Here is a 14,139-nt window from a genome sequence, read left to right on the forward strand (position 1 = left end):
AAAGGTTATTTAAGAAAATTGTCAAATGACACTAGGCTGTTGATGTGGCTATATTGCACAGTCTCCCACACCTCCCACTCCTTACGTTTGTTTGTATAAAATGATCTGGGATGAAGTATTGGGAATGTTGCTTTGTTATTTGTGCTGAGATTTTATGATTGTATATAAATGGAAGACCAGGTGCCAGAATTTATTTTCTGGTTAGACCTGCATTACTCTGTGAAGAAATAGATTAGTTAGCCAGGCGTCACTTCTGTTAGATCAAAGATGCCTTTTCTATTGCATTTGATTTTTAGAGACAGTGAGAAACTTATTATTTCCATTTCCCATTCTACTTTCAGGATGCAAAGGTCATGTCCTGGTGGGATTATGGCTATCAGATTACAGCTATGGCAAACCGAACAATTTTAGTAGACAATAACACATGGAATAATACCCACATTTCTCGAGTAGGGCAGGTAAGATAAAGGGATCTTTGAGTGTTTGGTGTGCAAGGTCTAGTGGGAAATATGTCTGCATGAGGGGATCATATAACTTGGTATTGTGCTCTGAAAATTGTACATTTGTTTTTCCAGGCAATGGCATCCACAGAGGAAAAAGCCTATGAGATCATGAGGGAGCTCGATGTCAGCTATGTGCTGGTCATTTTTGGAGGCCTCACTGGGTATTCCTCTGATGGTAATATACTTGATTCTATTTTTAGCTGCAGGACATAGATTCTAAGAAAATTAGAGGAATCTCCTAGTTGTCTGTACTTTACTGATATTTTACCAAGATATTTTTCTTACGTGGAAGTTCCTAAGTATTTGCAGCTTGAGGTTTTGGTATTTTGATTTTTTTCTTTTTGCAACAAGTAGGACATAAATGTAAACAATTCCTATGTAGGTACAGCATGCTATGTGATTGTGTAAGGCATAGAAGTAGTTCCACAACCAGTAGTAAAACCAAGCTGAACATAAGGCTTATGACAATGGACTTAAGAATTAGCATTTTTTTAGTGGGTTTAAGCCATATAATCATTGGCCAGCTTAGAAATGTTTTATATGGCCTGAAAAGAGCGTGTAAAAAGAGAGAACATTTGAAATATATGTTTATATATATAAAATATATATTACATATTTTATGTATATATTTACATATGTCTATATGTAATATAGACATAAGTATGCAAATATATACATACAATGTATATAAATAAAAGTATGCATAAAATGGAGGTTACCATGTGCCTTATGATTATTGGCACAAAGACTTTTATTTATTTATTTATTTTGAGGCGGAGTCTCACTCTGTCATCCAGGCTCGAGTGCAATGGTGTGATCTCGGCTCACTGCAACCTCCACCTCCCAGGTTCAAGCAGTTCTCTTGCCTCAGCCTCCTGAGTAGCTGAGATTACAGGTGCATGCCATCGCGCCCAGCTAATTTTTGTATTTTTAGTAGAGACGGGGTTTCAACATCTTGGCCAGGCTGGTCTCGAACTCCTGACCACATGATCCACCCACCTCAGCCTCCCAAAGTGCTGGGATTACAGGCGTGAGCCACTGCGCCCAGCCTGGCACAAAGATTTTTGGAAGAAACCTCCAAATATAGTTCTCTGACTTAAAAATTAATGTAATGCCTATTTATACTTTAAAAAGTTAAACAGTTCACAGCTGGGTGTGGCTCGTGGCCTGTAATCCCAGCACTTTGGGAGGCTGAGGTGGGCAGATCACTTCAGGTCATGAGTTCGTGACCAGCCTGGGCAACATAGTGAAATCTTGTCCTTACAAAAATTAGCCAGGTGTGGTGGCATATGCCTGTAGTCCTAGCTACTCAGGAGGCCGAGGCAGGAGAGAATCACTTGAACCCGGGAGGCAGAGTTTGCAATGAGCTACAATTGCACCATTGCACTCCAATCTGGGCAACAGAGTGAGACTCTGTCTCAAAAAGAAAAAAGTTAAACAGTTCTGAAGGTTTATAATAAAAATGATAGTTCACTGCCCCCAAATCTAAGCCCCCTTAATATCAGACACAGAAACAATTATTCCTGCAGCTACTTCTTCTAGTACTTCTAGCACATATTTCTAAATACTCTGTATACAGTTTCCCCTCCTTATCTGTGGGTTCTGCATCTGTGGGTTCAACCAACCACAAATGGAAAATATTTGTGAAAAAAAATCATAATACAACAATAAAAATGATATAAATGAAAAATACAGTATAACAACTATTTACATAGCATTTATACCGTATTAGGTACTATAGGTGATCTAGGGATGATTTAAAGTATATGGACAGATGTGCATAGGTTATATACAAATAAGGGACTTGAGCGTTTGTGAATTTTGATATCCTGGTGGGAGGGGATATATGAGTTAGACTTTTTGTTTTTTAAAGAAGATCGTGAATTCATGTGGAGGTCAGAATAGAAGCAGGTATGAGAGGGTCCAGCAGAAGAAAACATGGCTGCCAAAGCTTTTGAGTCCATTGGCAAGTTTAGCCTGGCCTTAGCTGTTGCAGGAGGCGTGGTGAACTCTGCCTTACATAATGTGGATGCTGGGCACAGAGCTGTCATCTTTGACCGATTCTGTGGAGTACAGGACATTGTGGTAGGGGAAGGGACTCACTTTCTCATCCTGTGGGTACAGAAATCAATTATCTTCGACTGCTGTTCTCGGCCACACTGCGCATCCTCTTTGGGCCCATTGCTAGCCGGCTTCCTCGCATCTTCACCAGCATCAGAGAGGACTATGGTGAGCCTATGCTGCCGTCCATCACGACCAAGATCCTCAAGTCAGTGTGGCTCACTTTGATGCCGGAGAACTAATCACCCAGAGAGAGCTGCCATGACCAGGCAGGTGAGCGACAACCTTGCAGAGCGAGCAGCCACCTTTGGGCTCGTCCTGGACGACGTGTCCTTGACACATCTGAACTTTGGGAAGGAGTTCACAGAAGTGGTGGAAGCCAAACAGGTGGCTCAGCAGGAAGCAGAGAGGGCCAGATTCATGGTGGAAAAGGCTGAGCAGCTGAAAAAGGCAGCTATCATCTCTGCTGAGGGCGACTCCAAGGTAGCTAAGCTATTGCCAACTCACTGGCCACCACAGGGGACAGCCTGATAGAGCTGCGCAAGCTAGAAGCTGCAGAGGACATCGTATACCAGCTCTCAGACTCTCAGAACATCACCTACCTACCGACGGGGCAGTCCATGCTCCTCCAGCTGCCTCAGTGAGGGCCCATCCTACCTGTACCTCCACAGGCCAACTGGGTCACATCCCCAGTGATTTTTGACACCGCCTTCCTTCTGTCCCCACCCCAGAAATCACTGAAATTTCATGATTGGCTTAAAGTGAAGGAAATAAAGGTAAAATCACTTCAGGAAAAAAAAAAAAAAGAAGGTAATAAGATAACCATTAAACAACAATGCAGAGGCTGGGTGTGGTGGCTCACACCTGTAATCCCAGCACTTGGGGAAGCCAAGGTGGGTGGATCACTTGAGGTCAGGAGTTCGAGACTAGCCTGGCCAACATGGTGAAACCCCGTCTCTACTAAAAAAAAATAGAAAAATTCTCCACATGTGGTGACACATGCCTGTAATCCCAGCTACTTGGGCGGCTAAGGCTGGAGAATCACTTGAACCTGGGCAGCCGAGGTTTCAGTGAGCCTAGATTATGCCACTGCACTCCAGCCTGGGTGACAGAGTGAGCCTCCCATCTCAAAAAAAAAAAAAACAATGAAAACATATATGTGAAAATCATAGAAGAAGATAGTGTAGTTGTCCCTCTGTATCCATGGATTATTTCCAGGACATCCCCCCCACTTCCCATCAGGATACCAAAATTTGTGGATGCTCAAGTCCCTTATAAAATGGTGTAGTATTTGTATATAATATACATACATTCTCTTGTATACTTTAAATCATCTCTAGATTGTAATGCTAATCCCTAATACTAGGTAAATAGTTGTTAATACTGTATTGTTTAGGGAATAATGACAAGAAAAAAAGTATCCATCTATGTTACAGATGCAGTCATCTGGTTTTTTGTTTTGTGAACATTTTTGATTTGAGGTTTGTTGAATTTACGGATGTCAAACCCACAGATGTGGAAGGCCAACCATATTGATTAATTTATTACACCTAATTTATTTATCAAGGTCATATTATTAATTGGGCTTTACTAATAGGAGGAGTTCTGTAACATTTGAGAGGTATTGTATAATAAAAATTTAAAAAGTTGAGCCTGGCCCAACTTCTTTTTTTGTAGACAACCGTATCTTTTGAACAACAAGCTGTCCATGCAGTTCCTGTCATCATCATCATCATCATCATCATCATCATTATTATTTTTGAGACAGGATTTCACTTTGTCACCTAGGCTGGAGTTCAGTGGCATGATCTCTGCTCACTGCAGCCTATTCTTCCCCTGTTCAAGTGATCTTCCCACCTCAGCCTCCTGAGTAGCTGGTACTATAGGCTCACATCACCATGCCCGGCTAAGTTTTGAAGAGATTAGACTTCACCACGTTGCCCAGGCTGGTCTCGAACTCCTGTGCTCAAGCGATTCTCCTACCTCAGTGTCCCAAAGTGCTAGGATTACAGGCATGAGCCACCATACCCAGTCATTCCTGTTATTTTCAGTCTTCAATTCATAAAGCTTGTGGGTTTTATGCTTCAGCCATACCTCCTGGGCAGCTACAATACTAGTGCTCTATGATAACTGAGCTGATGTTCTGGGGTTTTGTCTTTGCTCCTGTTTGTGGCCCTGTGATCTAGGCAAGTCTCTGTGCCTCAGTTTTTCCATTTGTAAGATCAAGATAAGAATGCAGACACTGCCCGAAGATAGTAATATTTTTCATTGGATTTTTACCGTGTGACAAACAACTTATTAAATGCTTCACATGTCGTTACTCATAATAGCAGCCCTATTGTTGTAGATACTCTTATTTTTCTAATTTGACAGATAAGGAAACTGAAGCACAGAGAGGTTAAATAACTTGCTCAAGGTCACCTGGCTAGAATTGGTAGTGCTGGAATTCAAACTCAGGCAGTTTGGATCCAGAGTCTGTTCCTAACCACTGCAATATCTCCTGGAACTCTTTGCAGTACTGCAATAGAAATCTTTTTTTTTTTTAATGGATTAGAAATATTTTTAATACTAACCATCCAGTGAAACATGTAGCAGTTGATTTCCCTAAAGCCTATGGAAGCAATACAGGGAATGATGTAAGAGATATCATGAGTTGATAGTAGTGTCAGTATTTATCAAGCATGGGAGTGTGTTTGACACAGAAATGTTAACTTCCCATATACATGCTTTGGAGGCCTATAACTTTGCAACTGTTGGTCAAACAGAAGCACACTCATGTCTTATCTACCTTTTTGGTAAAGCTGCTACTCTTTAGATCAGTCCTGCCCACTGTCTAATAGAATATAATGGGAACCACATTATCATTTTAAGCTTTATATTAATCACATCAAAATAAGTGTAAAGAAACAGGTGAAAGTAATTTTAATAATTTTATTTAACTGAATAATCATATCAAAACATTATTATTTAACATGTAACCAGTATATGACTTTTGTGTTTGGGAGTTTTTTTAACTAAGATTTCAAAATCTAGTTTGTATTTCATACTTACCTAGTGTGAATTTTATACTTATAGTACATCTTGGACTAGCCACATTTCAGCCTCTCAGCAGCTACATGTAGCTAATTGCTACTATATTTGATAGCTTAGCCCAGCTAAACTATAGGACCAATTTCAATTGTGGCTTAAGTCTGGACTAGTAGCATAGGATTTCAGGAATGTAATAATTTTTAAGAAAGGTTGTACATTTTGAGGAAAAATGCTTTGCCTATATGTTGTCCTCGCTATTTTTACAAATTAGAGTTAAATGATATCAATCCCCATTAAAAAAATGTTGAGGAATTTTCTTAGAATTACTAACCTGCTTTAATTCCAGCAACCTTTGTGATGCAGCAGTTTTTTTTTTTCCCCTAGATATCAACAAGTTTCTTTGGATGGTCCGGATTGGAGGGAGCACAGATACAGGCAAACATATCAAGGAGAATGACTACTATACTCCAACTGGGGAGTTCCGTGTAGACCGTGAAGGTTCTCCAGTGCTGCTCAACTGCCTCATGTACAAGATGTGTTATTACCGCTTTGGACAGGTCTACACAGAAGCCAGTGAGTGATTCATAGTATTAATAACAATAGTAATAACAGTGATTACTAATACACAGTATTTTCCATATACCAAGCACTAGTAAGTGCTTTATATCTGTTAACTCATTTAATCCTCACAGCAATCTAAAAGGCAGATGATGATATTATTGTCATATTATCTTTAATTTTATTGTTTGTATATTTTTTTGAGACAGGGTTTTTGCTCTGACACCCAGGCTGGAGTGCAGTGGTGTAATCATGGCTAAATGCAGCCTTGATTTCCAGGGCTCAAGCAGTCCTCCTGCATCAGCCTCCTGAGTAGCTGGAACTAAGGTGCATACCACAATGCCTGGCTGTGTTTAAACTTTTTGTAGAGATGAGGTCTCACTGTGTTGCCCAGGCTGGTCTGGAACTCCTGAGCTCAAGCAGTCCTCTTGTCTTGGCCTCTCAAAGTACTGGAATTACAGACATGAGTTACTGCACCCAGCTATTGTTATTTTTTTTCCTTTTTTTCTTTTTTTTTGAGATGAAGTCTCACTGTTGCCCAGGCTGGAGTGCAGTGGTGCAATCTCGGCTCACTGCAGCCTCCATCTCCCAGGTTCAAGTGATTCTCCTGTCTCAGCCCCCTGAGTAGCTGGAATTACAGGTGTGCTCTGCCAACCCCAGCTAATTTTTTTTTTTTTTTTTTTTTTTTTTTGGTATTTTTGGTAGAGATAGGGTTTCATCATGTTGGCCAGGCTAGTCTCAAACTCCTGATTGCAAGTGATCCACCCACCTCATGCTCCCAAAGTGCTGGGATTACAGGTGTGAGCCACCATACCTGGCCTGTTAGTTTATATATGAGGAAATTGAGGTACAAATAGGTTATTTAACTGCCACTGTCACATAACTAATGGCAGAGTCAGGATTCAAACTGACGAGGACTGGCTCCAGATTCTGTGCTTTTGACCATTACTTTTGTCCTTAAGGGTATTATAGTGAAGAAAGGAACAAAAGGGTGAGAAAGTGACTTTTCATATCTTCAGATGACGATATTGAGAGTTATTTTATTAGGTTAAGCCTCTCCTGACTTCAATTTCTTGGTTCTGTACTAGGGAGAATTTGTAACATGAATGCAGGTCTTTGGTTTCTAGTAGGTTTTTTTCTCTGATCCATGCAAGCGTTGCTAGTGTGTTAGAGGCTCTGAATGACAATCCTCAGGAACAGAGGGCCTTGGAAGTCAGCTCCTTATGTCTGTCTTAGCAGAGATAAGACATTGACTGCCAAGCATAATCTTGCATAGAACTTAGGATAACACTTGATTTGCCCTTACTACTTGATGCCCTTTTTTGCAGGCTCTACTCTCACCAAAATGCAGGCTGAGGAATAATCACTCAGTCAGTAGATGGTGTACTGAATCCATATACTGTCTCTCTAGGAAATCAGCACTGTAGAAAGAAGTGTGTTCTTTTTCATCTCTCTCTAGAGCGTCCTCCAGGCTTTGACCGTGTCCGAAATGCTGAGATTGGGAATAAAGACTTTGAGCTTGATGTCTTGGAGGAAGCGTATACCACAGAACATTGGCTGGTCAGGATATACAAGGTAAGCAGATGCTGTATGTCTCAGAAAGCAACTTTCATTTTTGCAGATTGGTTTCAGTGCTTATAAAATGGGCCACATATTTCTCAAATAGGGAAACTTCTCAAGACATCTGTGTTTGAAAAGTAGCTTGCAAACCTACTCAAAATTTTACTTTTTATTTTAGGTTGTTCGGGGAGAGTAGATGATCCCAGTCTGCCGTGATGTTGGCAGTTGTTGCAGTGATATTTTTGCAGCTGGGGCTTGACTCAACCATGTTTCTGTGATTATGAGACTCACAGGTGGGGGGAGTACAGGAAATAGAGCAAAAGTTCACATATTTATATTTTTTAACTATATTTTCTTCTCCCTCTGAAGAACTTATGGTATGTAGAGTCACACTGAACCACATAGGAGTATATCTGTCATATAAGAAAAGATTAAGAACCCTTGATCAATGTGGAGGGTAGATCAGTAATATTGCTTCTCACAGAAGTATTCCAAAAGGCTAAGCAGAGAGAATCTAGTCTCTAATCAGTGCTTGTTTATTCACAGCCCCAAACCAGGCTGCAGATCCCAACATAATCCTACCCACTGTGGGTGAATCCATTTTAGTAGAAAATTTCTCCAAAGTTCATCTGATTGTAAATATTAAACTGACTTCTTTGTGTTGCAGGTAAAGGACCTGGATAATCGAGGCTTGTCAAGGACATAAATGTCACATCCAGCTCTGATATGCTTCGCACTGAGCACATCACATTTAGGAGGTTGAAGATTTTTTTTTTTAATGCAGTTTATAAGAACAAAGCTGGATGGCATTAGAATTGTCTGGAAGTTTTGTCCTGGACAGTATGGGCTGGGCCAAATGAAATGATTTTTATAATTCTGAACAGGTTACCAAATGAAATGTCATGGCTTTACTTTGGTCAATTAAAGGGGGGAGTTTTTTTTTTTTTTAAATGTGCCTTATCTGTTTTGACTTAGAACTGATTTGAGGAAAACAAAAAGCTTATGCTGGTCTGCCAGAAGGACATAAGCAGACCTTGTCCATTCTCTTAGCTCCCTAAATTAGCCAAATAGGGACTTCATTCTCTCTCATATCAGGAAAATATCAAAGACCAATTCAGATCCTACGTCTACAGACAGTTTTGTCATACTGTCTGCATTGCAGCACCTAGTACAATTCCTTGCAAACAGCATGGCTCAATAAATTTTTATTGAATGAATAAGTGTTTGTGGGACCAGAAGAGTGCTAGAGGATTGCCTTTCTGGGCTAGAAAGGCAGGTTTGTTGCTACTTTGTCTCTGTTCTCAATGTCTCTTATCCTTAGACGCTCTTTTGACTTTGTAAATCAGCAGTTTTGAAGACTCAGACAAACTGAAATTACTGGTTTATCAATGGAGAGGAAGAAACTCTTCCAGCATTACATATAGAGCTTGATGTAGGTGTTTTTAAATCAGCTTAAATATAATCATACATATTGATTTGAAATTTAGTTTTTCAGTACTCTCACTTATTCATGACACAGGAATGACTCTTTTTTTTTTTTTTTTTTTTTTAGTTTTCCTTCCTTTTTTCTTTGTTTTTGTTTTTTTTTAAACCCGAAGCAGATGCAAGAAATGACTCTTTACTCAAAAACTCTTGCGGTTATTCAAAGGTGAGCTTCTTTTCCCCTTAGTCTTAGCCTATGTGTTGCTATTGTATATGGCTAACAAGTTTAATTACCTAATTTTGAAGCTCTTTCAAAACAAGATACAAATTAAAAGGGGAAGCATTGCTAGTAACAGGTCCCTAGAGAGCAGTGCCAGCCTTCCTGCAAGAAAAGAGAGGAAAAACTTCTTTAAAAGTTTTAAGCCTGGGCAACATAAGGAGATACTGTTTCTATGAAAAATAAAAATTAGCCAGGTGTAGTGGTCTGCACCTGTAGTCCCAGCTACTGGAGAGGCTGAGATGGGAAGATCACTTGGGCCTGGGAGGTCGAGGCTACAGTGAACTGTGATTGTGCCACTGTACTCCAGCCTGAGCGACAGTGAAACCCTGTCTAAAAAGATTTTAACTGGAAAGCACAGTGGTCCTTGAGGACATTTAATGTTAGGACAAAGAGCCTATGACATGTATATCACTGATGTTTATAAACCCTAAGTCATTAATAAAAGGTAACTGTTTAGTGTTATCCGTTTAAGAAAACAGGAGGATTTAGATAACTTTCAGATAAGTCATAGGGTGCTCCTAAAGGATATGCTGTTATATATTTGTATAGCCAGGAAACTTAGCCTTCCAAACCAATTTATATACCATGTTCTTCAACTGTGGGTGAGATTTAGATTGAACATTTTATTTACTATATGTAAATACATTACTTATGTAAAGAATTCATCCTTAGTGGAAGAGGTTATTCTGAATTATCAATATGAGTAATACCAGTTAGAAATTATTGATGATCTTCCTTTATACTATAAATAGCGTAACCTTTTAACTTGTCACTACAGTTGTTGCTCTGAGGATCTTAATTTTGTTACTGTCTAGGCTACATGAAGCTATCTTTTTAAAAAGTGTCCTTTTCATTTTCAATGTTATTGTGTACTTAATATAAAAAACTCAAATCTAGGCCAGGTGCAGTGGCTCATGCCTGTACTCCTAGCACTTTGGGAGGCTTAAGTATGCGGATCACTTGAGCCCAGGAGTTCAAGACCAGCCTGGGCAACATGGCAAAATCCCATCTCTACAAAAAAATACCAAAGGTAGCCGGGCATGGTGGCACATGCCTCTAGTCCCAGCTACTGGAAAGGCTGAGGTGGGAAAATTCCTTGTGCCTGGGAGGCGGTGGTTGCAGTGAGCCAAGACCACATGCACTCCAGCCTGGGAGACAGAGTGAGACCCTGTCTCAAAAAAAAACAACAACAAAAACTCAGTTCTAAAAGGCAGCAATGCTGTTTTCTGCTCCTGAGAGGCAACTACTTTAAACTCTGATTCTCAGATTACTTTCATATCATAAATAGCTTGCTTTATTTTGATGTTTTGGTATTTCAATTTTAGGCATCGTGTAGAATCTGTGGTATGGAAACAATAGAGTTAGCTTTCTCACCATCCCATTACTTCTATGGACAGATGTATTCGTGCCATCTATTATAGTTCTTTTTTTTTTTTTTTTTTTTTTGAGACAGGAGTCTTGCTCTGTCACCTAGGCTGGGATACAGTGGCATGATCTTGGCTCACTGCAACCCCTGCCTCCCAGATTCAAGCAGTTCTCCTGCCTCAACTTCCCGAATATCTGGATTACAGGTGTATGCCACCACACCCAGCCAATTTTTGTATTTTTAGTAGAGATAGGGTTTTGCCATGTTGGCCAGGCTGGTCTAAAACTCCTGGCCTTAGGTGATCCACCCACCTTGGCCTCCCAAAGTGCTGGGATTACAGGTGTGAGCCACTGCACCCAGCCTATAGTTCTAATAGTTATTTTTCTGTTGTCATGATTCTATTTATCTATTACTCGATTTAGTTCTATTATAGTTAAAATTTAGGTTAGATCTGTATTTTGCCTTATGGCTATTCACAACTAGGCCATGTAGTTTATTTACTATTACTACTTTCCTGCATAATTTTTTTTTTGAGATGAAGTCTCGCTTTTGTTGCCCAGGCTGGAATGCAGTGGCACCATCTTGGCTCACTGCAACCTCCGCCTCCCAGGTTCAAGCAGTTCTTCTGTCTCAGCCTCCCTAGTAGCTGAGACTACAGGCACACACCGCCAAGCCCGGCTAATTTTTTTTTTGTATTTTAGTGAAGATGGGGTTCACCGTGTTGCCTAGGCTGGTTGTGAACTCCTGAGCTCAGGCATTCTGCCCACCTCAGCCTCCCAAAGTGTTGGGACTACAGGCGTGAGCCATTGTGCCCAGCCTCCTGCATAACTTTTTTAATGGAGTTTTTCATTTCTTTTTTGTACTTATCACTGATTTGTCCCCAGATTCTCCTTCATTTGTGCCAACTTCCTTTTAGTTTGTTCAGACACTTTGAGCATTTTCTTAGAGATACCTTCCTGTTCAGTTAGAATTGGTTTACTCTCAAGGTTTGCTGCATACCTCTTGGGTTGATGTATCTTTTTATTGTCACATTATCCTGATTTCTCACCTTCAAGTGCCTTTCTGAGAAAATGTCTGTGAGAGATAAATTTCTTGAGAACCTTTCATATCTCTTGTCGTATACTCCATTGATAGGTTGACTGGGGACAGAATTCTAGATTGGGAATGATTTTTCCTTAGGACTAGGAAGGCATTGACCCATTGTTTTCTGTCTTCCATATGTTGAGAAATGTAATGCTATTCCAATTTTTTTTTAATGTATCCGTTCCTTCTCACCTTCAAGCCAGACCTCTTAGGATCTTCTCTTCATAATGTTTTGAAATTTTCCCAATGTTGTGTCTTGAGTGAGTCACCTATTGTGCTGGGCAGTTTGGAATTTTATGTATGGAAAGTCAAGTTCCTCAGTTCTGGAAAATATTCTTGCATTATATATGCAAGATATTAAGACGGGAAAGAGGATGGAAATCCCAACCCTCTTTTTTTTCCTGAAAAATAGTTATTTGGATGGTGGACTTCCAAATAAGTGAATTTATCTCCTAATGGTCTTATATTTACTCTTCTATTTTGTATCTTCTTCCTTCTCTGAGATGTCCTCACCTTTATTTTCTAATGTATTTAAAATAGCTTCTGTTCTTCTATATTTTTAATGTCCAGAGGGGTTGGGGCTTTTTGTTGTTGACTATTCCTTTATTTAGATGTCTTTCATATTAAAGACTTTCTCAAATTCTTGGTGGTCTGCTCCTCTTTAAGAGTGGGACCCTAGGCTTGGTACAGTGGCTCACACCTGTAATCCCTTCACTTTGGGAGGCGGAGGCAGGCAGATCACTTGAGGCCAGGAGTTCAAGACCAGCCAGGCCAACATGGCAAAACCCTGTCTCTACTAAAAATAGAAAAATTAGCTGGGTATGGTGGTGCACACCTGTAATCCCAGCTACTGGGGAGGCTGAGGCATAAGAATCACTTGAACCCAAGAGGCGCAAGTTGCAGTGAGCAGAGATCATGCCACTGCACTCCAACCTGGGTGACAGCAAGACTGTCTCAAAAAGAAAAAAAAAGTGGGACCCTAAAAAGCTAATTGAAAGGTCTGTTTGTAGGGGGTAGATGGGGATTAATAATGTGTTTTTTAATCTACCATGATCTGGCTGGGCTGTTATATTGGGAAATCCATGATACTGATATTTTTAGATTTTTTTTCTTTTACATAGGTAAGATTCCCTTGAGGCTTGTATATTCTCTTACTCAAGGATGTAAGCCAGGCAATCAACTAACTGTAGAGGAAGGAAAGAAGTTTTACAGGCTCAACTTTCAGTGGATAAAACTTAATTCCTCCATTTTCAGTAAGGTGCCCAAGCTTTTAATTGTGCCTAATGATCTCCAGTTCACATACTATGCATTTATCCTCTTACATCTTGTACCAGCTTTGGGAGGGACAGTTCCTTGGTTACATAGAAAGGAAAAGGATACAGGGATCTATTTGCTTTTTATGTAGTCTTTTAAACCTATCCCTTTTAGCCCCATTCTTACCTCCACCTTCAGTTACCTGGTGTCACCAGTTCAACTTAAGCTTTTTGAGAGTTCCGTGGTGTTGATTCTGCTTTCTATTGCTAGCTTTGGGATTCATCTTCATTACCTTTCATCAAAAGACTTTCTACTTTCCAAAATGTTGTGTCTCATACTTTGTTCTCATGGGTTCTTTTAAATATTGATATCCTTTACACTATAAAAATATTTTAGTAAGCTTTCAGAAGGGAATAGAGGCTATTTCCATATATTCTCTCTTTAACTGGTAATCTGCTGGAGTCTGCAAATCTTTTTTTTTTTTTTTTTTTTTTTTTTCCAGGATAAAAAGACTCCATCAGACAGGAATTTTGCAGGTCTTCCTCTTTTTCATATTCTTTGTTTTCAGCACACAGTGAGGAAACAAGAGAAAATGGGATAAATGATTTTAAAACTTTATTTTATTTTTATTGTTATACCAGGCCCTGTGGCTGACTTCTATAATCCCAGCGACTTGAGATGCTGAGGTAGGAGGATCACTTGAGCCCTGGAGTTCAAGACCGCAATTGAGCTAAGACTGCCCAATTGCACTCCAGCCTGGGTGACAGCAATACACCATTTCCAAAAACAACAAACTTTTAAAAAATTATATGAAGCCTAATCTGTGATGTCATGATTCAAAACTATACACATAAGCATTTTAAGAATTTTTTCCTTAATTTTTTTTCTTGACTTTGCTTCTTTGAAATGTGTTTTGTTTTTTTGTTTTGTTTTTGAGACGGAGTCTCGCTCTGTCACCCAGGCTGGAGTGCAGTGGCTACATCTAGGCTCACTGCAATCTCCACCTGCTTGGTAGCTGCAAT

The 14,139-nt window shown here is 39.8% G+C and overlaps 1 protein-coding gene and 1 pseudogene across 5 annotated transcripts in view; both read left to right on the top strand.

Annotated features, from left to right (window-relative positions):
• Positions 1-12,505, top strand: part of STT3A (STT3 oligosaccharyltransferase complex catalytic subunit A) — a 33,008-nt gene extending 20,503 nt beyond the window's left edge. For 4 of the 5 annotated variants that reach the window (XM_064375542.1, XM_064375540.1, XM_064375543.1 and 1 more), the window contains exons 14-18: positions 342-458; positions 576-678; positions 5,979-6,167; positions 7,612-7,727; positions 8,380-12,505. In XM_064375542.1, the coding sequence (XP_064231612.1) occupies positions 342-458; positions 576-678; positions 5,979-6,167; positions 7,612-7,727; positions 8,380-8,418 (564 nt within the window). In that variant the 3' untranslated portion in view covers positions 8,419-12,505. The remainder of the gene's footprint in view (positions 1-341; positions 459-575; positions 679-5,978; positions 6,168-7,611; positions 7,728-8,379) is intronic. The other variant, XR_010342414.1, reaches the window with a different exon arrangement.
• Positions 1,545-4,210, top strand: LOC110568360 (prohibitin 1-like; annotated as a pseudogene).
• Positions 12,506-14,139: the final 1,634 nt, after the last annotated feature.

Source organism: Aotus nancymaae, unplaced genomic scaffold, assembly GCF_030222135.1.
Source record: "Aotus nancymaae isolate 86718 unplaced genomic scaffold, 86718_ANA_hifiasm-v0.15.2.pri h1tg000012l, whole genome shotgun sequence".
NCBI classification, from domain to species: domain Eukaryota; kingdom Metazoa; phylum Chordata; class Mammalia; order Primates; family Aotidae; genus Aotus; species Aotus nancymaae.